This window comes from Myxocyprinus asiaticus, chromosome 39 (genome assembly GCF_019703515.2).
Source record: "Myxocyprinus asiaticus isolate MX2 ecotype Aquarium Trade chromosome 39, UBuf_Myxa_2, whole genome shotgun sequence".
In the NCBI taxonomy this organism is placed as follows: Eukaryota; Metazoa; Chordata; class Actinopteri; order Cypriniformes; family Catostomidae; genus Myxocyprinus; species Myxocyprinus asiaticus.
In genome coordinates this window covers 2,516,730-2,544,701 of record NC_059382.1, presented here as the reverse complement: position 1 = coordinate 2,544,701, position 27,972 = coordinate 2,516,730, and the positions used below count along the sequence as shown (strand labels likewise).

Below are 27,972 nucleotides of genomic sequence, written 5' to 3'. Positions count from 1 at the left end.
CTGAATGTATAATTCTAACAGTCAACTTTGTCATGTTTGTGTAAGGCTTCTGGTCGTTGTGGTGTATATTTACAGGGGCAGTGAGCCGCACCCGAGCACAATGTCAGATGACGGTCACATTTTAAGTAAATGAATCACTGGTTTCGTCCCAGTGTGTGACCTACACACTCCTGATTTCTACCCTTCTCTTCAGTTGCTCCGTCATTAATGAACAAAGGAAATGTGTTACAGTTGAGAGAGTGTAAAATCTCAACAGGAAGTCTGCATGTTCATGCCGTCTTGAAAGAGTGACTTCAAAGGAAAAGCAGTGGAATCACACAATATGCTACATTTTTTCTGTACATGCAAGTTACAGTGAACATATTTATTATTACAATTTATTTTTCATGAAACATATGTACAGTTTATAGTTTACAGGGTGGCCCCAGAAAAACAGGGCCACTATGTTTGATTGCTCATATCTTAAAAATGCATAAAGGCTTTGCACGATTTTTGCCGTATTTCTACGACTTCTTGTAAACAAAAAAAATACGTCACTGTGACATTATCGTGAGCAACTACTTGCTACAAATAAATAAGTAAGTAAATTGTTTCGCTAAGTTTTCAATGGCAGCAAACTTACGTGCTTCTCTTTCGCCATGTGGCCCCATTTGTTTTTGGGCCAAACTATTTACTTATTGATTTATTTGTAGCAAGTTGTTGTTCACGATGACGTCACAGTGACATCATTTTATTGTTTACAAAAAGTCGTAGAAGTACACAAATGCCTTTCTGCATTTTAAAGATATGAGCAATCAAACATTGTACATTTTTTTAAAGGCGTGTCCACTAAAATACGTCAGACTCTAAATATCAACATTAAATCAAAATGTATATTTACTTTAATATTTATTTTCTTATTAAATGTCCCTGGTATTATTGTGCATGATTAATTAATGTGCTTTTTCATTAAAAAAAAAAACGTTCCACAAATCAATCCAATCCTGGTACATAAAATTAAGTCCCGCCCTACATAGTTTCCTGCTGAATATTGAATATTGAATTTTACGAGCGTTGTTTTTACATTGTCTGATTATTTGAATAAGCTGCATGCAAATGCACTTAATGATTTAGTCATTTCGTTTCTGTATGTGTGTTGATTTTGGTTACCTGCTCTGGTTGGTTAGCGTTGGCGAGCGGCGTGACCATCCAGATGATGTAAAGATTATTTAGGGCGGCGCTCGTGGTAAACGTACAGGGCAAGATTGCCGCCTGACCTCTCGCCACCTGGACGCTGCTCTGGCTGACCGTCACTTCCAGCGCTTGCACACACACTGCAGAGAAAACACACACAAGTGTTAAATACCTTCATTAGATACAAAACTCTTGTTACACACACAACAGGGAAAAATATACACTCAGTTAAGCTACGAAATTCAGCACAAATTGAACAAAACACCCAAATCCACCTTATTATTTAGCAATCCATCAGTGTGCATTCTGGGTCCTGTTGATTTCTTCATCTGTTTCAATTGTTATTTTTAGACAGCAATGAATTCATGTTCAGCATCTCAAATATTTGAACATGTTTAATGCAATACAACTGTTTTTAATCAACTTCAAAAAGGCACATCCTGTTGTGATGGCTCGATTAGGTCAAACACAATCAGCATGTCAAATGATACACAATCTTGTCTTATTTTTGTACGAGCTAAACACATTAAATGTCTTAAAGTGGGTTACATCTTCAGACCAAATCTATCTGTGCTGGATGGCTGGCTGTGCTTCTAAATTCACACTTTTTACAAACGACAATCAAAATATTTAATCTATAAGATTTTTCTTTTTACAAAGAAGTACACAATTGTACTATTTATTGTTATTTGTGGTTATACGTTATTTTCTTTGTTTTAAAAAGAACATCCTTGTTCATATATTTGATTCGATTAGCCCCTTAACGAGCAGCACAATGCCTTTAATTGGGAGAGATGAATGGCTCATGTTTCCAGAGCCTCGTTAACACAATATCACATGATTATCATCTGGCCAATCACGTGGGAGGAAGTCAGATCCTCACCAGCAGCACTGTGGCCAAGTATCTAATGCTTTCAGAATATAAGCTGCTACACTGTAAATGATCAGGGTTATTTTTCCTTTTAAAAGACAAAAATTCACTGTAACTCATGACTGCGAAGCATTTGAAATGCATTGCGTGATTCTCAAACTAAGTGCTGGTGATGAAATCAAAATTAGTGAAAAAAAGAGCAAAACATAGATAGTGTTCTGATGAGAACGTGCATATGAAAATGAGAAAAAAAGTGTTACGATACACACATTTCAAAAGGCTTATAAAACCGAAATTGGTTTGACTCTTTGCAAATAGCTTTAGACCCTGTAAAAGTGTCTTTAAGTGGCAAAAATAATAAGAGTATGGTAGTATGTGATTCCGAATTTAGCCATGCATTTGCTAAAATGTGTAGCATACAAGAAAGCACCACACATGCAATGTGTTCAACTTGACCTTCCATGCTATTTTAAATTAGTAGGCATGCTAGTATTCCCTTTCTGGAATATGCAATATATCTTTCAGTTGCTAAAGCTGAAAAAAATATACACATGCATATTTTCATTGCTGTTATCCCATTGAAGTGGACCGCATTGTAATCCTGTTTCATACACAGTAGGGTGCAAAGCTTATCGGACTAAAGGTGTATTCTGCTGTAGGGGAGGAGAGTGACACCACACACTCATACAAACAACACTCATGTAGTACACAATGAGTGACAAAACACAAGCAATCAAAATAGTAATTCTGCACCATTTATAAATGGTTTCAAAGTCACTGGCAATGTTCAGAATGTAATACTAGCATACTGCACAGTATATACTTTTTTCTGCCTACTGTTATTTTTAACTACGTTGCATGTTTAATATAGTGAGTGGAATCCAGTTATCATCTTAGAAATACATTTTTGTATACATAAGTATATAATATTTACACACTTTTTAATAATTTGGCGAAATGACAGCTTGATTGGAAATGACGGCCGACAGAATTATTCTGCTCACAAGTGATATTTCCCTTGATTTTTTTGTATTCTTCAAACATCAGTTGTCTGAAATTGTCAATTTCAGGCCTTATTTTAAGAGCGCTAGCACTAAGTGCAGCGCTATGCTTTAAGTCATAAGCACAAAGTCAGTGGGCATGGCCATGAAGTTTTGGGATTTTCGTGTAAGCATGCGCTAAATCTAGGCGCAAGTGGGTTAGGCGAAATTTGGCGCACAAAGCGCTAATGGGCTGTACAATGTACAATAAAGTACAATTTAATTCTGAGGTTCTTCTCCGGTTATTGCACCATTTGCGTCCTATTATTTAGTCCATTTCCTGTCAAGCACCAGTGATATAAACAAAGACAGCACATAAGAAGTCGGTAGTGTAAATGGACTGTATGTAATGAATTAGAAGAATATAAATATTTCTATGACAGTGACACGCTCCCTTTTTTAAGCATAGAAAATGTGATCCTCATCAGGTTTTGGAAGTACTGTACGTTCCGTTAAATTATAGAGAATGTATGTAATATTAATAAATTGAATCTACTAAATTGACACACAAATCATGGCTAGTATTAACACTTCACTTCTACCGGTCAATTCTGATTTTGAAAAATTAAATGCATTTATTGAAACACGAAAAAATATTTCTAAAATAAAATTACACTTCAGACGAAAAAAAAAAAAAAAAAATTCAAAGAAAATCAGACCAAATCCAAAGATTTTACCCTCTCAAACTACTTCCACCGACCAAAATCACACTACGACAACAGGTGGAAAAATACCAAAACAAATTAGATCATAAATGCAATTGTAAATATAAACATAATGATAATAATTAAAAAATAAACAATGACCTATACATATTTTAACACAAAGATCATACATTTTTGTTTCAATAGACGGTTCTGAAATGTCAGCGCAATGACCTATTTATCAGGAAATTAGCAAATTGTGCTTTGCGCCACTTCATTAACATACAATACACCTACAGTTTGCATGCAAACACCCACAGATATCGCAAATACACCCACTCATACGCTGGCACGAAAATTGTGCGTAGAATTAGCAATCTCGCGAAAACTGGATTAGACGTTGCACGCGGTCGTTGTGTGTAGTGCTGCATTTTGCGCACTTACAGAAATAGAGCCCTTTATCTCAAGCATGCTCTTCACTGACACTTTTGTCCACTTGGTTAACAAGTACACTAACTTTTGAATTTTATTTATTAGGGGCAACATTTTTGGTGAGGTGGAAATGACGCCACAACTGTGAGACAGTCGTAATTTTTAAACAATTTATAGAAATAATTTTCACTCAATAAATATTCAAATGTCACTCTTTGTTTAGATGATCATAGTTTTAAACATGTAATAATCTGTATTTTTGTAATGGATTTTCATAGTTTAATATTGAAAGTCTGGGTCGAAATGCTAAAACAGTCAAATAATCTATAAATAAAAGACATCTGAAAAGAACCAAAAATAAATGATGAAGGCCTGGTGAAAAGTTTACAACTCAGTTTTAATGAAACCTTCATATAACTAAAATAAAAGCTGAAATCTGTTTTAATAAAAACCAACCCCTGGGACATGAAAGTGTCCGAAGTTGAAGAAAGAAACAGCTCAAAATGTCTTTTGTCAGCCTAAATAAAGAGAGTCAATGAAGAGCTGTCTAAAATGGTGTTTGATACCGCTTCCGAGTCGAACGCACTGGTATCCGGTATTCCACAGGTGTGCTTTATTGGATACTGCATATTTGAGCAAATGTAGTTGGTCAGTCCATGCATACTGAAATACTGCAAAAATAATGAGTATTATGGTGATATGAACATTGTCAGAACACAGTGACAACACTACTGAATACTGCATGACCACCATCCAGCCTTTAACAGTTCGTCTCTCTGTGGGCTGCCTGGATCCTGCCGAAGTAAAACAGCAGTCTGACACCCATCCCTGTTTCTTGTGTATTTACTGAGGGCCTCCCTCTGCTCCCTCTCTCTGCTTTAATTGGAGAAGTCACATTGCCTGGCCTGAAGGCACCTGCAGGGGTTTGAGAGAGAACAGCGTCTCCACTCTTTCATTCTAGATACAAATATTAACATTTATGTTAATTAATGAAAGAGAGACCGACCCAGGAGATCGATCTATCTATCTATCTATCTATCTATCTATCTATCTATCTGTCTGTCTATCTATCTGTCTGTCTGTCTATCTATCTATCTATCTATCTATCTGTCTGTCTGTCTATCTATCTATCTATCTATCTATCTGTCTGTCTGTCTGTCTCTCTTTTCTATCTATCTATCTATCTATCTATCTGTCTGTCTGTCTGTTTGTCTGTCTATCTGTCTGTCTGTCTATCTATCTATCTTTCTGTCTGTCTGTCTATCTATATGTCTGTCTCTCTTTTCTATCTATCTATCTATCTATCTATCTATCTGTCTGTCTGTCTGTCTGTCTGTCTATCTATCTATCTTTCTGTCTGTCTGTCTGTCTGTCTGTCTATCTATATGTCTGTCTGTCTCTCTTTTCTATCTATCTATCTATCTATCTATCTATCTGTCTGTCTATCTATCTACCTATCTTTCTGTCTGTCTGTCTATCTATCTATATGTCTGTCTGTCTCTCTTTTCTATCTATCTATCTATCTGCCTGTCTGTCTATCTATCTATCTTTCTGTCTGTCTGTCTGTCTATCTATCTATCTATATGTCTGTCTGTCTCTCTTTTCTATCTATCTATCTATCTATCTGTCTGTCTGTCTGTCTGTCTATCTATCTTTCTGTCTGTCTGTCTGTCTATCTATCTATCTATGTCTGTCTGTCTCTCTTTTCTATCTATCTATCTATCTATCTATCTATCTATCTATCTATCTATCTATCTATCTATATGTCTGTCTCTCTTTTCTATCTATCTATCTATCTATCTATCTTTCTGTCTGTCTGTCTGTCTGTCTATCTATCTATCTGTCTATCTCAGGTGGAGGTTATGTGCAGCTGTTCTCGTCTTTGTGTTGTTGCTCAGATGTGTTACAGTGAACAAATCAAAGGCTTTTCATCTGTGAGCATCATGAACACAGATAAGATCACCTGTGACTTTTATTGTTATACAATGACAAAAAAAAAATATATATATATATAATTTTCTCACACATCACAACATTTGTCATATATTTCATGACTGTAAAGTGTGGAGGGATTTGTCGCATTCATTTAAAAATAAAAAAAAAGACAAATTACAGCCAAATAATCCACTCAAACGATAATTTAATTCATTTGCAATGAATAATTAATATGTATGACATCAAGAAATTTTACATTGCTAATTCATTTAGTTTTATGTAAGACACACACACACCACACACAAACGACATGATCTTCAGGCTGTTTGTGAATAAATGAGACAGGAAGGAACCGACTGTGAGGTTTCAGAGGGAAAACAAAATAAAAACAACAAATTAATATTTCACAAACAAACAAAGTGACTCCGCCTCAGGATGCACAAAACACACAAACACACACGCATGCACGCACGCACGCAAACACTCCCAATTTCCTGTAATAATGGGAATGCGACCAGAAAACACAACTTTTAATTAGGAATGCACTGATACCACTTTTCCACTTCCAATCCGATTCCGATATCTGAAATCTCAGTATTGGCTGATCCTGATCTGATACCAGTGTTGCTGTTTTTTTCAAAATCAGTTTAAAATATCTTTACATTATTGTGTTGAACTAATTGGGGGTCTGAACACTCCAGGAAGTATCTGTATGTCGGCTAATTCACAGTAGTTTAATTAGATTCTTATTCAAAATCTGGTGAAATGCTCCTCTGGTGCCGTTCTAAATGCATGTTATAAGCGAACAGAACTATTGAGCATCAACATTTGAGATTTCTCTGAGAACTGAAAATAGCCGCGAGTACGTCACCACCACGACAGAGCCGCACCATTCAATAACGCACTGGTGCTGCGCATGCAGACAATATATTTACTTATTAAACAGCTTTTTTGAGATTCACAAGGTTATCGCATGTCTTCAAGTGGCTTTGAATAAAATGCACAAGTCATATGGACTACTTTAATGGTGCCTTTATGGTTCTTTTATGTCATTTATGGAGCTTGACCGCAATGAACATGACTAACACACAGTATCAGATTTGGATCGGGCTCATTGGACCGATACCCGATCCGTCTAAAAATGTCAGTACTGGAGCCGATACCGATACAGATATTGGATCGGTGCATCCCTACTGTTAATATCAGTAGATTTAGAGACAAACATGATTTAGTCGATTAATGAGCCTTTTTAACTAGTGAGGACCGATGAAAATGTCAAACTAAAGAACTAAAGACTAAAGTCACACAGACAGATACAAGACACAAACATCACAGCTGTGGAGTCTTTCTGCTCTTTAATATTTGTTCACACGTCTTGTACAAACACAGGACACCTTTAATCAAACCTCTAATGCACCTGAAATAAACATGAGCTTGAACTGCAATAACATCTACATATGGGGTAATTAATATGTTGGGCGAAGTGAAATTGTTTTAGTGTAAATAATGCATCATTATTGTAAGAGGGGTGTATATTCTTTAAAGTGTTTTCTGTGCCACTATCAGCACCAGAAGGAATTTGCAATGTGTGCAATGCACAGAACGCTAGGAAGTGTAATCGAGCTTGATATCATGATCGTCATGGACACAGCTGATGTCAAAATTTATAGTGAAGGAGTTACATTTTGGTCTGTTCTTAGCCAAAACCAATCTGATCATTTCAGAAGACATGGATTATACTACTGCCTTTAAGCCCTTTTTGGAGTGTGAAAGTTTGATCCCCATTGACTTGCCTTGTATGGATATATTCACATCATATCTCCATCAAAATATCTACTTTTGTGTTCCATGGAAGGAAGAAAGCCAAACGAGTTCAAGACGACATAAGAGTGAGTAAATGAGGAGAGAATTATCATTTTGGGGTGAATTACTCCTTTAAATGTGAAGTAATTTTGATTTAATCAAAATCAACTGTTTGGACTAAATTCCACTTCAGCAAAAATAAATGTGAAGGTTATTTTTAAATATCTCGTTCTGTAAGGACACTTAGTCAGCTAAAATGGGCAGAGCTTGTTCAGTCCCTCCCAAACAAATGATTAAAATATCCACTGATCTGAAATCAGTTTAGCTGTTTCAGCGTTTAACACATTGCTATTAAAAACAGCTGACCTTGGGTCAGCGTCTAGTGCCTACAGGAAACGCTTGTTTGTCTGTTCTGGTGGGTAAATGCATCACTTGATAACGTTGATACTTCAAACAAACTAAGAGCTGAATGAAGTCTCTTGCTCTATATAAAAGCAACCTCTGAGCAAAATCATTTTCCGCAGTGTGTTTGTGCACAGCACTGGACACAATGCTCCGCTCATGGTGTGTTTCGAGCTCCCTCCCGCAGGTTGAGGGGCCGTTACCTGGCACGTCCTCTGTGCATTTGGCTGATTTCCAAGGGTGCTTGGCAGGGCAGCTATATTGTGAGGATAAAAATACACTCTCACTCACAATGCTTCCATTTTCACGCCGATAAACAGCTTCCCATAGCTATCAGGAGGAGTGCGATCTCCCGCTGGACCGAGGGCCTTCCTGCCCTGACTCACACCGAGCTGGACCTTTGAGATACGCTCATTCAGTCAATCACAGACATGGGCGGAGCTACGGGTGGGCTACAGGGGCTTAAGCCACGAATATTTTTAGTAAAGCCCTGAATGTTTTTAGATGTCATAATAGGCTACCAGTACCAGTCAAGTTGTTACTAAAATATCAATATATTTTAATAAGTTATATTAGTAAGTAATGATATCAGTTTTTCTACACTATCTGTAATTTCATAGTGTTAAAAGCACACAACGTCTGATCTCTGAGCCCCGAGGTCTGACCTAAGCCCCGAATATCCACTGACCCTAGAACCGTCTCTGATGATAGATTGTATTATTAAGATATTTTAAAGTGGTTATTTTTCACAACTTTTGTAGGATTTTAGTTATTTTTTCCCTTGAGTTCACCTATGTTGTTAGTGAGATTTATTGAAAGGGTGGCCGATATATCGGTTAAATCGATATACCAGTAGAAATGTAGGAATTGGTAGGAATTTTGAAGTATCATGGTTATGCAAAATGCCACCGCATGGCAGGGAATGTGTGTTTCCATAAGAGGCTACGCTTCAAATAATCATCATATAATAATCCTTATATTATTTTTTATCTGTCACTGTGCCTTTTTCTAACGGTTTCTTACATAACAATGGTTAAAATGAAAACGCAGAGAAAAAAGCGATCACTTAAGAGAGTTATCAAATAACACCTTGGTCAACCACGCATTTATATCTAGTATAGACGCCAAAACAGTTTCCAGAATCCAATGAAAGGCTAAATCCAAAACAAATACGTGATGGAGAGGTTTGCAGAATCAAAGCAAATGCTTATGTGTTCAACTGAGTACAGAGAAGCCTCATTTTCTGCCTAGATTGAAAAACAATGTACAAAAAAATTAGATAAAATATCATTTTTAGTAACTTGTTATTTATTGATACAGTCTTGACTTACCATCAGAAATTGTTTTAAGTCTAAAAGGAACTTTTCCAATCACTTTCCATTGTAATAGATATCGTTATTGACATATAACTTCAAGAATAATGCAACATACATTTTCGCTCATATTGCACACCCCTAGTTTAGTTTAAATCAACACAACTTTTTAATGACCATTTCCTATCTTCTCGTTGACCCTTAGGAATAAAGATCAAATCTAACTAACTAATATCACTGTTGTTTTTAATCTCAGTGAATGGTTAGCTTTGTTGCACAACTTGTTTATCCTATTTCCTAGACTCATTATGTGCTTCCCACTTCTAAAAATTGCACAAATAAAAACGTGTTTGTTTGTTACAGTCGGTCAGCACTCTTTATATCAAAGAGTCTGCAAAGAGCCAATTAGGTATCTCAGGGGGATTTATTTCTGGTTAGTCTAATAAAATACATCAGCACTTTCACTCTGTCGCCACGGGGAAACACTTGTGTGACCCCTGCCCGGCCTCTGGGAACAGAGGTCATAGGTCATGACCTGGCTGGTCTGTTGATGTATGGTGATGGATCGGAACAGAAGAGAATTTAAAACAGAGATAAAAAAAAAACGTTAAACAGGAAATTGTGGTTTACTAGTTTCATTGTATAAGCACACTCATTTATCGTATAACTGCACTGGATCACGTCACGTGATGTTTGTATCACTTGTTCATGTGTGCTATATAAATTGGAAAATAAAATAGGCAGCCTAGTCTCACAGGATGAACGTTATTATAATTACATTTTTGCAAACTGACTTTTGCATGCCACGTTCTAAGTTTCGTCACAGTTTCCTGGTGAACTGAACACTAGAGGCGCTACAACAACTGTGCATTTTATTCACTTTCACAAAATCACCAGTACAACGGCTGATTGACTTTATAAACACATATTTTTCACTCTATTACCCACACACTGCTATGTTTAATATCAGTACACTTTTACTATAACACATCATTTGAAAAACGATACATTTTAACACTTGTATTACAGACACACCTACATTTACACACTTATTCCAGTTGATTAGATTGCACAGTAGCTCACCTGATAGGGTGTTGGACTTTGGATTGCGGTTCGAGTCCAGTCAAACACGCAAGCTGACACGTGAGACCAGAGAGTCATAGAAGTGACACGAGATGATGTGGTTGCTGCAGAAAATTTGCTTTTCATTTCTCATTTTGTTTTTGGACACTATCGGTTAGGTTTAGGTGTTGGTTTAGGATATGGAATCGGATGTCTGTTTTGTTTATCTCTCATTTGATTTTAGATCACTATTGGTTCATTTTTAGGTTGAAGTTTTAGGTTAGGGAGGTGCGTTTTATCTGATTACGACACCATTGCACTTGCGTTTGGCACCCCCTGCTGGACATATCACTGGGAAACTGCAACAAAACATGTAATGAAGCACGTAATTTAGTTTTGCAAAAATTTTGCCATGGTCACTAAATGTTAATAAGATCAGGCTGAAAATAGCAGGCCACACTTTGCCTGAAATGTCAAGTAGGCTTGTTTAACATATTTGACATGCATTCTTGAATTGCTCTGGCGTTAACAATGCTCTTTACTCAAAAGGGCGATATAGTCTCATAGAATCATTACTATAGACCTATTCGGATGGGAATAGTTTCCCGGACATACTGTATGTCTGTAAAGTAATTATTATTGCGGACGTCTGTAATGATTACTGCTGATTCGCATGGAATAAGTGATATCAGTTGAAATCACAGAGATGGGTGTGTATTCTGCATTTACACAATGCGAAAAACATGCATCACTCCATAAGCAACAGTCAGCGTTATCTGAAGCTGTGAAACATGTCTTACATTTTCTGCCCAACATCCACTTCAGACACTTGGAGAACTTGAGAAGCAGCCATATTTAAAGAGCTCACGGGTTGGAAAGTGAAGATTCACTGGCCTTTTACCATTATGCCAATTCCTACGGGGTTAGTATGGCCAGGGGTTATTTTTTCGGGGGCGTTTTATGGTAGGTAAAAGACGCTGTAATTTTGACTGGCATGGGGATGCTTTTATTTGCTTTCACACAAATCACGAGTAAAACGGCAGATTATCAGTTCATAATCTCAAACTTTTCACCCTGTTCCTCACTCAATGCTATCTTATGACATCTAAACACTTCTACTATAGCGATATTTATAAGCTTGTTTGAGTGTGATCAAATTGTGCGGTAGCTCAACTGATAGAGCACTGCACTTGTGATGTAAAGGAGCAGGGTACGAGTCCTGAAGAGCACACGAGTCCACACGTGAGCCGAAAGTGTAATAGAAGCACCACAAAATGACGTGGTTCACATTTGCTTTTTCTGACTCTGTCAGTTAGGTTTAGGTTTAGGTTTAAGGTTTAGGGTTGGGAGGTCGGTTTTGTTGGTTAGGGTTAGGCTTAAAAACTCATCTGTTTAGGAGAAAATTCAACTCATTTTTAACGCTACTCAGTGGCCTATTCACCTTGGAACTGCCGCGATACGTGAAAGAAACCTCTCGCCATGGTCAGGTTGTTTTCATGTGATCAGGCTGCACATTTTGGATCACAACAACAAACACAATCAATCTTGCATAGCAAGAATTATTTGCATTCACATACTTGTTTGGGGTACATTTCGGGCCTTTAGTCAATATTAACTTCTTGTTCATAAAGCTGTTGTATGAAAGCAGTATAAAACTCACAATCGCTGTCTTACTGATTATTTGCGTTGCTATGAATCAGATGTAGGGCAAAAAAAAGGTCCAGTCTGCATGGTGAAGAATTCATGAGTATACGGAAACATCTAGTTTGCATTAAATATTATGTATGAGGATCCATTTAGGAGTTTTAATAAAGATGGATATACTGTATATGTTACTTTAGGTCTCTGGCTCTCTCGGCCACGCATCAAGATTTCTAATGAAGCAGTAATGGCAGTGGTGGGTGAGGATTATTACTTTTTCATTAAAGAGAATCTCTTCAGTATTAAGAAGAATGTGTTCCGCTTTGATTTCAGAGTAATGACCGTGTAAAAGTTTCTCTCTCTGGGTTCTGAGGCAGCTGCTTACCTCGGCTCATTTTGTGAGCCTGTTAGCAGAATTAGCATTTTTATTTTATTTCATCGCCGCAAAGTGTTGTCTTCGCCGAAACACCTCATGTTCAGCTGTCATCAAGATAAAGCTGCGGTCGCAGGAAAACGTCTGTGTTCTACTGCATTGTTGATCTGCGCTCTGTTTGCTTTGCTGCGGCGTGTAATGAGAGCCATCTGAGAGCGTTGATTAATGACTTACATTTACGAAACTCCGATCGTGGGTTGTAAGATGTTCCATAATGCTGTTGACTAGCACGTAAAGGAGAATATGTAAGCTCTGTGTTTCTGCAGACGCGTGACAGCTGTACAAGAGATTCACATTGTCAACACCCTAAAATGAACATCCATATTTCAGAATTGCTACACAAAGTTGGTGGATTAATTAAGGTCAGCTGCCCAGTCCTGATTAATAAACCTGTTACCTGCATATTCTTTACATCCTTTACACACACAAAGGCTGTGTTTCAAAACATAGAGAGCTGCCTACCTAGACAGCATTTTTTAGCATTATAGGTTCACTCCCTAAGCTGAGGCTGTTTTGAACTGTAGGTAGCAAAATTATGCCTCCTAATAAGATAACTTGTTCAACTTTTGTCTTGCTAAGCCACACAATTAAATAATATTTTCACCCTTTTTGCATGATTTGGCAAAATTACAGCTTGGTTGGAAATGAAGTCCAATAAAAATATTCTGCTCACAGGTGATATTTACTAGGGATGTTTGGTATGACTAATTTCACTGACGTTTAAACGTCAAATTTGAGTTGACTAGTCTAAAAAGAAAGAAACCCTCAGAAAACAGTCAAAAAACGCTTTTTATGCGGCCCATTTAAAAAATGTAAACAGCCAAACCCGACATCAATTCAGCTGAAAAGGGGCATTTATCTGCGACGTGCTTTCCTCGCATTATGATCATTGTACTTTAAATATAGAATATGACACGCATTCACTGAATCAACATTAGTAAATACAAGCATATTTATTGAAAACAGTTGAACGAATAGGCAATGCAGGAGCAACAAGAGCAACCCTAACACCAAAACGCCTGTTCTAAACGGAATTCACCAAGTAAAAGTTAAAGGTGTTGTAAGCGATTTTAGCGTTCCGAAGCTTTCAAGTGACTGAGCCGTTGAGTTAGTCACGCCCCCTCATTACAAACCCCGCCCTTCAAAGATAATTTTGAGACCAAAACTGAGCAAAAGAGCAGCATTGTTTGTTCCTGTGGCACAACAGCGCCCTCAACTGACAAACATTATGAATCACAGCCTCAATGATCCGCTTCAAATGCAACACTATGAGAACGAGCAAAATGATTGACAGGTGAAAAGCATCAATGTCACATTTTTGTTTGCTTTTTACAAAGTATAGAGCTGTCACAGAGACCGGTGAGATATCTCAGGACACTTATTTCATTAATATCTTTAAGGAAGTAGGAATATTTTTTGCATAATTTTAAATGAAACAAATCGCTTACAGCACCTTTAACATATTAAACACAGTCAGGTCACAGTTAAGCCCAAAGGTGTAGATTCCAAGCAAGTACAACCCCCCAATATTTATAACAAGATCAATGAAAACATGTAAATTATTCACACAGTAACCCCCCAATGTTCAAGCCAAATCTACGCCCTTGGGTAAGCCAAATCTAAGAGAGAGAAAAAAAACTGCTCAGCTGAAAAGTTGTGCATATTTCACAACGTTCATTAGCATATGGTCTAATATGACAGCTGCTCAATTAAGAACGGTAACTAATAACAGTTACGATGTAAAACATTTTAGCTGTTTTAGCTAAAATAGAAAAAAAAAATAGGCCTGTATTAAATGTACAATAAACCTAATGTTTTGTTCTAAACATGACGTGCACACAGAATAAACAATAGTTTAACCAGTTAAGCAGTCGGCACATTGTTGAAAATAGTCTTCTTGATCAGCAGGGTAAAAGAAAATTATTATAAAAATTGGCATACATAGTGTAGTGGCGCTTTAAGACCAACACACCACTCTATCGAGTCTTGCTATTTCCAACACATGTCCATACAACAAAAAAGGGAAAAACTCCAATGCTGAAAAGTAATGCAGGAAAATTAACATGTCAGCATGGTCCTGTGAAAGACGGGACTTCACCTGAGGCAATTCTCCTGTACTTGAACAAGCCCATTCCGTGGGAAAATTACTTGCAAGTACGCACAGATTTAAAAACATCCATGGGGACCTGCAAGCCAACGTTTCGGAAATACACTTCCCGCACCACCACCGAAGTGATTTCCATAGCTACTTTGCTCATCTTGCGAGAGCACATTTTTGCACACATTTGCTCCAGATATCCTCATTTTTTTCTCCCCAATTTGGAATGCCCAATTCCCAATGTGCTCTAAGTCCTCGTGGTGGCGTAGTGACTCGCCTCAATCCGGGTGGTGGAGGACGAATCTCAGTTGCCTCCGCGTCTGAGACGTCAATCCGTGCATCTTATCACGTGGCTTGTTGAGCGCTTTACCGTGGAGACGTAGCACGTGTGGAGGCTTCACGCTATTCTCCACGGCATCCACGCACAACTCACCACGTGCCCCATTGAGAGTGAACCACATTATGGCGACCACGAGGAGGTTACCCCATGTGACTCTACCCTCCCTAGCAACCGGGCCAATTTGGTTGCTTAGGAGATCTGGCTGGAGTCACTCAGCACGCCCTGGATTCGAACTCACGACTCCAGGGGTGGTAGTCAGCGTCAATACTCGCTGAGCTACCCAGGCCCCCACAACTTCAGTAGTTTAATCCATGTCTTCTGAAGTGATACGATCAGTTTTGGGCGAGAGCGCAGTACACAAGAGCTTCTCTCATTAGTGCACCAAGGAGGCTGCAGATGTCAAGATTTATAGTGAAAAAGGAGTATTATTTTGGTCTGTTTCTCACCCAAAACTGATTAGATAGCTGTGGTAGTCAGCGTCTTTACTCACTGAGCTACCCAGGCCGTGATATCCTCATTTTTAATAATTGTATTATTAATTATATTTCAAAGGTAATATTAACATGACAGTAATTTAAGCACAGCCTTTGTAAAAAAAATATATATAATGCCAAATGTAAATGTGTAAAAAATATTGAACAGATTAATGGCGAAAAATATTGACCAACATAGCATCATCAGTACTGTTTAGTCGACTAGTCTAATATGCACATCCCTAATATTTACCTTGATTTTTCTTTGTTTTCTTAAGCATCTCAAGCATACATTAAAGCATGCTGTTCACTGACACTTTTGTCCACTTGGCTAACAAGTACACTAACTTTTGAGAAAATTTATTAAGGACAAACTTGTTTTGGTGTGGTGGAAATGACACCACAACTGTGTTGTAATGTTGTTGCACAATACATATTGTTTATTTATGTTTATTTCACTCTTTGTTTAGATTATCATAGTTTTAAACATTTAATAACTTGTATTTCTATAATGATGGCCTAGGGAAAAGTATCCAATTCAGTAGTGTAATTTAATGTGACCTTCATATAACAAAAAAAAAGTTAAAACCTGTTTGTTTTAATAAAAATCAACCTCTGGGACATGAAAGTGCCCGAAGTTGATATAAAACACCCATATAGAGCACATATCTACATGCTGGTTGATCATCATTTTAGCTGACGTAAAACATGGCTATGCTTGTCCACTACCTAGACCAACTCCAAACCAGAACAATGTAAACTAGCTTCCGGTCTAAGACGGTCTTTTCAGCAGAAGAGGAGCCTGAATATCTGATCCATAATCAATTCTCAGCAGTGAAGAGAATACAGGCCATGAATCGACTTCTTAAGCTGCCTCTCTGAATCCACACCAAAAACCCCTTTTAAAGTTCAATGCCTCCAATGTGACACCTATGCAACTGTCAAGCTCCCGCGTGCTGGAAGATCAATAATCAACACCAGAGAAGATGGTCTTGAATATAAAGGGGCCATTGTGGATCAATTCACTTCAGATCTCAGTCTAACGAGTCATAGTGAAGAAGAACAGGATGAAACTACTAGGAAGCAAATGTATCCAATTTGAACTTTTGTTCCTTTTCTGTTGTCTGGTGTCAGGGGCCATATTACAGAAACTATTTTAAGTCTTATGTTAAGATCTGACAAGTTCAATGTTCTAAGGCTACATCCACACTAATACATTTTACACCTCTTATCCATACTGGAACCGCATAGTGTTTCAAAAATGCTCACCACGCACGAATGGCATTAAAAACGATTATATTAGGAAACTGAAAACAGCTCAAAAATGTTTTGTTATGGAATAAAGGATTTGTCAAAATTTCATTTTTAAATATTGGGTAATCAATATATATTTTTTCAATGGCTGATTTTAAAGTTGACAATTTTGTCCCACCAGCAATCAATAATGTAACTTTTGGTTGCATTTTTACGGTTATGCAAGGGGTGTTCGAATTCTGTGGAAATTCTGCGAGCACAGATTACATGCAAGTGTAGTTATGTTTTCAGTTCTCCTGTAGGGGAATTTGATCACACACACGTACACACTCTCGCACATGCATGTTAATTGCAAGCTGGCCTCAACATCACCAAACCTTACGAGCACCCAAAGGCTGCATACTTTATGAATCATTTTTCAGAATTGAATCAATATAAAGCTGAGCCTTTTCCGACATGAATTATGATCTGTGTGTGCTCTTCAGAAGTCCGATCTCTTAATCCTCATGACAGCCGTCATAACCAGAGCAGAGCTGCAATTAACAACCACACATTACAGAACATGCCCACTTTGATCATTACCCCCAGAACACTCATTAGACATGAATCACAGTCCAGGGAGCGATCAGATGTTATGAATGAGGATTAAATCTCTGCTATGGCAAAAAAAAAAAAAAAAACCTTTCCTTGTGTTTCATATTGATACAATCAGCCACATAATCACTGGGAAAATGTAGCTTGCCTCATTCAGCTTGTGTTATAAATATTTCATCATATACATACCAATGGATCACCCTCATAAATATTTATATGAAATAATGCTTTTGATATGAAAGCCAACTGTTCAAGAATTCTGAGAGCTCTTTATATGATACTGAAAGTGCTACGAGCAGCCAAATCAGATTCGATGAAAAATAACTCCCTGATTTCACAGCCGATTTATTTATTTACCTTAGTACTTACAGACAGACAGAAATAATTCTCTCAAGTTAAAGCAGAAGGCCAATATATGCAGCATATGTTTAAATAAAAAGGGATGTTGAAAAGGATCAAAGGACTATTTGCACATCAAACAAATCATTTTAAACAGTTAATGTGCAAACAATATTCAGTAGGAATATTGGTAGGGACTTAAAACTTAAAAATGTGGATTTTATTGCATTTTTAAAAACAGGCTTTAATTGTATTGGTTAATATAAATGTTCCCCGCTCATGTGGTCTTGGTTACATCAGCAGAAAAGAAAAGTTGTTTTAGAGGTGGATTTACTATATTTTGATAATGGATATAATACTTTGGGATAGGATATAATATTATTTTTTCTTTAGAATAACGTGTTGCATTCAATACAACTTTGAACATCCGATTTCCTTACTTGGAAAAGTGCAATAAAACGCCACTTGAAGTTAGACTTCCATCTTTGAATTTGTTGTTTTTGTGGAAATCTAAAACTTCCACAGATGTAATTTTATTTGTAAAATAATTCTATTGTAATTCTATTTTTTTTCTTCTTTTTTGTATCCCCTTTTCTCCCAATTTGGAATGCCCAATTCCCACTACTTAGTAGGTCCACGTGGTGGCACGGTTACTCACCTCAATCCGGGTGGCGGAGGACAAGTCTCAGTTGCCTCCGCTTCTGAGACAGTCAATCCGCGCATCTTATCACGTGACTCGTTGTGCATGACACCACGGAGACTCACAGCATATGGAGGCTCATGCTACTCTCCACGATCCACGCACGACTTACCACACGCCACATTGAGAGCGAGAACCACTAATCGCGACCACGAGGAGGTTACCCCATGTGACTCTACCCTCCCTAGCAACCAGGCCAATTTGGTTGCTTAGGAGACCTGGCTGGAGTCACTCAGCACACCCTGGATTTGAACTCCCGACTCCAGGGGTGGTAGTCAGCGTCAATACTCACTGAGCTACCCAGGCCCCTGATCAAAGGACTATTTTAATATTAAAACAAAAAAAAAAATATGTCATTTTACGTGTCAGGATTTGCTTGGACTGTAAAAATAATAGACATATTATGGATTTTCCATCCATAAGACCTTGTTTACATCAGCAGAAAGTTATTACATTTGGATTTTTTTTACATTTGTATTTATTTTATTTTTTTATAACGTACTGATAAATTGAGTACAAAATCTTGCATTTTGTACAACTTGGAAAATCCAACTTCATACTTAGAAAAGTGCAATAAAATGGCACATTAAGTCAGACTTCCCACTTCAAGTGATTTTTATATGATATTTATAATATGCTGGTACCCAGGAAATTGTCCACAATTAATTATAAATAATTAATTAATTAATCAACATTCATTCATCAGTTTGCATACAAATACACTACATTACATGATTAAACCTATTCGGCAACGTTTAGTGTGTAAAGCACTGCAAACTTTCTGTAAACTCACTGTAAATCTTCTATGTTTATTATGTAAGAATAAAACTTTAGAATAAATTTGCATTCATTAACAGAAATTAATTACATTAGTTAACATTCAACAATGAACAATACTTTTACAGCAGTTAACTTTAACGGTAGCATTGTCTTTTTGTTTCTTTTGTAAGTCATCTTCCAAGTGCCAGGCAATGTTTGACAGTCGGAAATATCAAGTAGGACAATCCCACATCCAAAATTTAATTGAACACTTCATTAGACCAGAAAAATTAAACAGTGTCAATTATGATTTCATGTTGACTTTAATACCTACTAGCTGATGTATATCAGTTTGGTTCATTGCTTGCACTGACAAAAGTACACTGATATCCCTGATGTCAGAAGAAATTGTAAAATTACAATTTATGAGCACTCTGAAGTGCTAACTTTCAGCAGTTTCTGACTGCTTTTAGCACACAAGAAGAAGTGCATATTAAAATCATCCTCTGCCAACACAACAACACCAGCTTGCAAGCATTTACCACATCTGACATCACCGCATTCCCTCCTTACACATGTGAGCTGCCCATGTCTTACATCCAACCCTCAGCGCTCCATCCTGTACTCCCCAATCACACAAGCTATTCATCCCTTCATTCCATCTTTTCATCCCTTTATATCTCCGAGGGCCCTGTGAGAGAACTCCTATATTCATTTCCTAATTGCCGTACTCAAATTCAGCATTCACTATTCTATTTCTATCACAGATGCTAAAGAGATCTTTGACATCCTGCGTTCTGCCTGATGCGAGCAGTCACACGGCCGTACTGGAGTGGATCTGAGATTCCCATAGAGCTCTAATAGGATCCTGTCACAGTTTCGGCAGAGTGGAAATCAGAATAAGAGTCAATCTGCACCTGTAGACTTGCTTTCAAAACAGAAACTGATAAAAGTAACGCTGTAAAAAACTGACATTGACATTTCTCACTTTAAAGTCAAACCCCATTCACAACCCATTTTACTTCAGTAATCTGACATATTTTTGAATGTACCAAATATTCAACCCAAATTCTGTCATTTTAAGGGTCAAAGAGAAGGTGGAAAATAGTCTAAGTTTAAGTGGACTTCCAGATATTCACTAATTAAAGATTATGGATTTTGCAGCAAGTGTAGGCATGACGACAGATAGGTGAGACGGGGAGTCACCAGACAAATGTGTGCGACACATTTCACACAGATTATCAGATTAGTTGGATTTGTGAGGGACTCCGGGTCACACAAGGAACCATTTTATCTGTTCCATTCAGAGTGAATGACTGTGGCTGATGTTTTAGTTTATTTCTTCAAAAGTACGAGAGAAGAAGACATCGAAAAGAAAAAGAAGACGACAGATGTGAAAGAGAGAAATTAAAATAATAATGCAGAGACTAGCATTACTGAGAGAGAGACAGACAGTGAGAGAGTGAGAAGGCAGAGACAGATAGAACAATAGAACAAAAGACAGAGAGATAAATACACAGACAAACAGATAGAACGAAAGATAGACAGACAGACAAATACAGCGATGGATGGATAGAACGACAGAGACAGACAAACAGATAGATAAAACGACAGATAGACAGAATTACAGGCAGACAGACAGTACAACAGACAGAGAGATAGACAGAATTACAGACAGACAGATAGAACGACAGACAGACAAATATATATATATATATATATATATATATATATATATATATATACAGGTGCATCTCAATAAATTAGAATGTCGTGGAAAAGTTCATTTATTTCAGTAATTCAACTCAAATTGTGAAACTCGTGTATTAAATAAATTCAATGCACACAGACTGAAGTAGTTTAAGTCTTTGGTTCTTTTAATTGTGATGATTTTGGCTCACATTTAACAAAAACCCACCAATTCACTATCTCAAAAAATTAGAATATGGTGACATACCAATCAGCTAATCAACTCAAAACACCTGCAAAGGTTTCCTGAGCCTTCAAAATGGTCTCTCAGTTTGGTTCACTAGGCTACACAATCATGGGGAAGACTGCTGATCTGACAGTTGTCCAGAAGACAATCATTGACACCCTTCACAAGGAGGGTAAGCCACAAACATTCATTGCCAAAGAAGCTGGCTGTTCACAGAGTGCTGTATCCAAGCATGTTAACAGAAAGTTGAGTGGAAGAAAAAGATGCACAACCAACCGAGAGAACCGCAGCCTTATGAGGATTGTCAAGCAAAATCGATTCAAGAATTTGGGTGAACTTCACAAGGAATGGACTGAGGCCGGTGTCAAGGCATCAAGAGCCACCACACACAGACATGTCAAGGAATTTGGCTACAGTTGTCGTATTCCTCTTGTCAAGCCACTCCTGAACCACAGACAACATCAGGAGGCGTCTTACCTGGGCTAAGGAGAAGAAAAAATGGACTGTTGCCCAGTGTTCCAAAGTCCTCTTTTCAGATGAGAGCAAGTTTTGTATTTCATTTGGAAACCAAGGTCCTAGAGTCTGGAGGAAGGGTGGAGAAGCTCATAGCCCAAGTTGCTTGAAGTCCAGTGTTAAGTTTCCACAGTCTGTGATGATTTGGGGTGCAATGTCATCTGCTGGTGTTGGTCCATTGTGTTTTTTGAAAACCAAAGTCACTGCACCCGTTTACCAAGAAATTTTGGAGCACTTCAGGCTTCCTTCTGCTGACCAGCTTTTTAAAGATGCTGATTTCATTTTCCAGCAGGATTTGGCACCTGCCCACACTGCCAAAAGCATCAAAAGTTGGTTAAATGACCATGGTGTTGGTGTGCTTGACTGGCCAGCAAACTCACCAGACCTGAACCCCATAGAGAATCTATGGGGTATTGTCAAGAGGAAAATGAGAAACAAGAGACCAAAAAATGTAGATGAGCTGAAGGCCACTGTCAAAGAAACCTGGGCTTCCATACCACCTCAGCAGTGCCACAAACTGATCACCTCCATGCCATGCCGAATTGAGGCAGTAATTAAAGCAAAAGGAGCCCCTACCAAGTATTGGGTACATATACAGTAAATGAACATACTTTCCAGAAGGCCAACAATTCACTAAAATTTTTTTTTTTTATTGGTCTTATGATGTATTCTAATTTTTTGAGATAGTGAATTGGTGGGTTTTTGTTAAATGTGAGCAAAATCATCACAATTAAAAGAACCAAAGACTTAAACTACTTCAGTCTGTGTGCATTGAATTTATTTAATACACGAGTTTCACAATTTGAGTTGAATTACTGAAATAAATGAACTTTTCCACGACATTCTAATTTATTGAGATGCACCTGTATATAGACAAACAGACTGACAGACAGATAGATAGGCAGAACAACAGACAGACAGACAGACAGAACAACAGACACACAGACAGACAAAAAGACAGACAGATACAGTAGATAGACAGAACAACCGACAGACAGAATGACAGAGAGACAGATAGAATGACAGACAGAACGATAGACATACATACATACAGACAGATTTATAGAAAGACAGACAGACAAAAAGATAGACAGACAGATAGATACAGTAGATAGACAGAACAACCGACAGACAGACAGAATGACAGAGAGACAGATAGCATGACAGACAGAACGATAGACATACATACATACAGACAGATTTATAGAAAGACAGACAGACAAAAAGACAGACAGACAGATAGATACAGTAGATAGACAGAACAACCGACAGACAGACAGAATGACAGAGAGACAGATAGAATGACAGACAGAACGATAGACATACATACATACATACATACATACATACATACAGACAGATTTATAGAAAGACAGACAGACAAAAAGACAGACAGACAGATAGATACAGTAGATAGACAGAACAACCGACAGACAGACAGAATGACAGAGAGACAGATAGAATGACAGACAGAACGACAGACATACATACATACATACAGACAGATTTATAGAAAGACAGACAGACAGAATGTCAGACAGACACACAGATAGAACGATAGACAGAGATAAATACACAGACAAACAGACTGAACGATAGATAGACAGACAAATAGACAGATACAGCGATGGATGGATGGATGGATGGATAGAACGACAGAGACAGACAAACAGATAGATAAAACGAGAGACAGACAGAATTACAGACAGACAGACAGAACAACAGAGGCAGAGAGATAGACAGAATTACAGACAGACAGATAGAAAGACAGACAGACAAATATATATATATACACTGTATATATAGACAAACAGACTGACAGACAGACAGATAGATAGGCAGAACAACAGACAGACAGACAGAATGACAGACAGACAGAACAACAGACAGACAAAAAGACAGACAGACAGATAGATAGATACAGTAGATAGACAGAACAACCGACAGACAGACAGAATGACAGAGAGACAGATAGAATGACAGACAGAACGACAGACATACATACATACAGACAGATTTATAGAAAGACAGACAGACAGAATGTCAGACAGACACACAGATAGAACGACAGACAGACAGATAGACAAAATGACAGACAGACAAATAGATAGAACAGACAAACAGAATGACAGACATAGAGCTAGATAGATAGATAGACAGAACGACAGACAGAAAGATAGACAGAATGACAGACAGACAAATAAATAGAACAACAGACAGACAGAACGACAGACATAAAACTAGATAGATAGACAAATAGATAGAACAACAGACAGACAGAATGACAGACATAGAGCTAGATAGATAGATAGACAGAATGACGGACAGAAATATAGACAGAATGACAGACAGACAAATAAATAGAACAACAGACAGACAGAACAACAGACATAAAACTAGATAGATAGATAGACAAATAGATAGAACAACAGACAGACAGAACGACAGACAGACAGATAGACAGAATGACAGACAGACAAATAGATAGAACAACAGACAGAGAGAACGACAGACAGACAGATAGACAGAATGACAGACAGACAGATAGAACAACAAACAGACAGAATGACAGACATAGAGCTAGATAGATAGACAGAACGACAGACAGAAAGATAGACAGAATGACAGACAGACAAATAAATAGAACAACAGACAGACAGAACGACAGACATAAAACTAGATAGACAGACAGACAGATAGACACACAGATAGAACGACAGACAGAACAACAGACAGACCAAATGAATGCCATAGCAGATTTTGTACACTGTATAATATAGGGTATTCATTTATGGTTTGTGCTCCTAAGATCATCTAATATGATTCATGTTTTATAAAGACACTATCTGTACTACTGATCTTTTGTAGTGTCTAGTAGTGTGTCTGTTTGGCTCTGCCATGTAACATTAAGAGTTAAGGTTTTGACGACACATTTCAGTCAAGAAACTTGGTTAAAATGAAAATATAGCAGACGCATACAGTCAGCCAGGTTAGCTATTGTAACAGTATAAGGACGGGCAAGGAGGCGGCGGGAACCGGCTGAACAGTCAACATAAACTTTAATGATATAAATGAACTGAAAACAACATAAAACATAAGACAAACACAGACACACGTGCAGCGCGGCCGAGTGCGCCTCTCTCTCTCAAACTGGCATCTCCAGCTCCCCTTAATCTCGCTCTCCTGCTGATCAGCTGATTCAGCACCGGCCATGCCCTCCTCCTCGTCACAGCTATAAAGCTAACGATCAGGACACTCTACAATTTTCAGCTGTCGACATTTAACAAGACACCACACATGTTTATAACTGAGAGAAAATGATACAAACATTAAATCAGAGTATTTCTCTGATGGCATCCGTTTCTTTAAAAGTTTGCGACCTTATCTGGATGTAATTGATTCCATACTCATGAGAGCTCTGTGACTCTGGTCTCGCCCTGATAGTAAAACGAAGCGTGATTGTTTGAAGATAGAATGTGCTACGATTGGTCAATTAATGTGGCTGTTATCTGATTGGCTTGAGTAGACGATGGGTGGAGTCCACCTATTTGTGTGCACGTCTTGACGCTAGATTCATTTCAAAATTGTCAAATGCGTGTAGCGATCCACAAATGCACAGGAAGCGATCCACATATAAATGAGCGCGATTCACAGATGAATGCTGGACAAAGTTGTGTTTGTGAGTTAAAAAATATATTTGTAAATATTTTTTTTTCTTTGCAAATCAGATTTTATTTATTTGTGAATTCACTTTATTTCTGTGAAACTCCTTACATTTATTTGTGGATCTCATTACATTTATTTGTGAACCAACTTTCTATTAGTGAATCTCTTTTCATTTGTATGTTAATATGAAAATTCCATCTCCATAAAGAAATCTGATTCACTCAAATGATTTACGATACAAGATCTGCAATTTACTGTGCATTTATGACCGGAACTACACCACAACACCCTTCACTGCAAGTGCTGCTCTTTCAGGAGATGCAGGTTTGAATCTGGCCTGCGTTGTGTGAATTGTTTTTGTGAAAAAATTTCTCTGCAGGAAATTGTGTAAAATTGTGCCCGCCACTTGCAGCAGACATGCGAACGATTTGTAACGACACAACAAGCTTAAACGAGCCTTGAGTTTGGAACGAAAGAGCGGGACATCTGTGACTATCAGCCTGAAACATAGAGCTCCTTTCATAATTGATTTTGCTTGTAAATCTTGCCATGACATTTTGGGAATCATGAGAATATGTTTCGTATCAGCTAGCTCATGTTCCGGCTGGCATGACACACGCTACCATATTGTGTCGCCAGAAAGTTATTGTGTGTGTGCTAGTAGCACCACCAAACATTACTGACGGCAACTTAGCCACATGATTAATGTGAGTCTAAGCTGCTTTGCATGCACCCATCTGGATCCACTGTTTACAGCATGACTCGTAAATGCCCCGCCCCCTGGGGGCGGAGTGAGAGTGACAGAGGGCGGGTCACAGGCAAACATAATCCTCTGTAATCTGGTTTTATGCACTATTAAGGCCCAGTTGCCCATTGCGTAATTTGTGAGCTTTTAAAATCGTGAGCGATCCAGCAAGAGGTCATGATATGAGAACGCATGAGATGTTTTGACAGCGGATGTTTCCTCTACAGATACAACTGGTCCGTGCTGTGAAAGAGATTATGGGTAGCAGTACAGCAGGTGAACAGGTTCTTGCAGGAACTCAAAACCTACATGATTGACAGACAGAATTTCATGAATCACACAAAACCTGTCAAGAACATGTCAGGGAAATATATTATTTAGCACTATATTTTGCAAAGCATGTAACTTTAGCCGCTGTTTTTGAATTGCGACAATATTTTCATGACAATTACGCACATTTCCTTGCCAAACTCTCATTATTATAACCCGTTCTGACTTTTTGTGCACATGATCGTAAACTCTAAAAACACATAAATGCTTTTATAACGTATATATAACATTTTATCAATAATAATTGCAGTTGTTATAATAGCAAAAATATTGATCACGTTTACAGGTGTTTCTTCAACTTTGGGGACTTTCGTGTCCCAGGTGTTGATTTGAAAAAAATAAAGAAAGAAAGAAAAAGAAAAAGAAAAAAAAAAGAAAACAGATATCAACCTTTTTCTTTTTGTTATATGAAGGTCTCATTAAAACGGAATTTATTTTTGGTACTTCTCAAATGCCTTTTATGTATAGATTTGACTGTTTTAGTCTCGTCCCAGACCCAGACTTTAAAAATTCATTTAAAAATACAAATTATTACATGTTTAAATTTATGATCATCTAAACAAAGAGGGAAAAAAACATCAACCACTTTAATACTCATTATAAAAATGATATCTACCAGGGACTAAAAACAAACTAAATTTTTTGCAGAACATAACCGAAAACGGGAACAAAGTGATTTTTAATTGTTCCAGAGTTAAATTGTTATTTTTAAATGCTGGTAACCGGTTATAACCGGTTAATTGAGTTCCGATAATTTTTTCATGAAACCAAAGGCCAAAGGGTTTATCACAGTAAATATTTGGAACTACAACACTTCATGTTGCCTGAAAAAAATGAAACGTGTGCTTTGATCCTGAAGGAAACTGCTGCATTACACATTTTTTCTCTAGTCGCCCGTTGTGGATTTCACATTCTGTGAATGAAGACCTTTTTAACAACTATGTATAATTACTACATATACATGCACGGTTAATCCAGATACAAGGACAAATATTGAGGTAAAAAGTACATTTCTCAGTTGTTTCCAAGTCTTCACTGAATTATTGTTAGATGTGATGCTTTAATACAGATTTGATGCTGCCGGGGTTTTACTGGGAAGCAGATCTGTAATTAAAATGATACTTTACTGTTAATTAACTGTATGCTTGTTATGATTTCTATGCTGATAAATCCACCACACAGGAAACAATTTAATTACTTATTTTAGGTTATTTTGGGCTTGTTTTTCCAGACCAGGTTGATTGCTTCTCTTGCTAGATCTGCCAACACTGCAGCTTGTATTTCACCAACCCAGTGGAAGAGGTATTAGGGAGACCAGCAGGGGGTGCTCACCCTGCGGTCTGTGTGGGTCCTAATGCCCCAGTATAGTGACAGGGACACTATACTGTAAAAAGGCACCGTCCTTCGGATGAGACGTTAAACCGAGGTCCTGACACTCTGTGGTCATTAAAAATCCCAGAGCACTTCTAGTAAAGA

General features: G+C 37.7%; 1 protein-coding gene across 1 annotated transcript in view; it reads right to left on the bottom strand.

Moving 5' to 3' along the window:
* The window catches only part of LOC127429933 (immunoglobulin superfamily member 11-like), a 141,470-nt gene that overhangs the window by 23,413 nt on the left and 90,085 nt on the right, over window positions 1–27,972 (bottom strand). Inside the window, exon 2 of the mRNA XM_051679308.1 lies at window positions 1,150–1,313. Within this exon, the coding sequence (XP_051535268.1) occupies window positions 1,150–1,313 (164 nt within the window). The remainder of the gene's footprint in view (window positions 1–1,149; window positions 1,314–27,972) is intronic.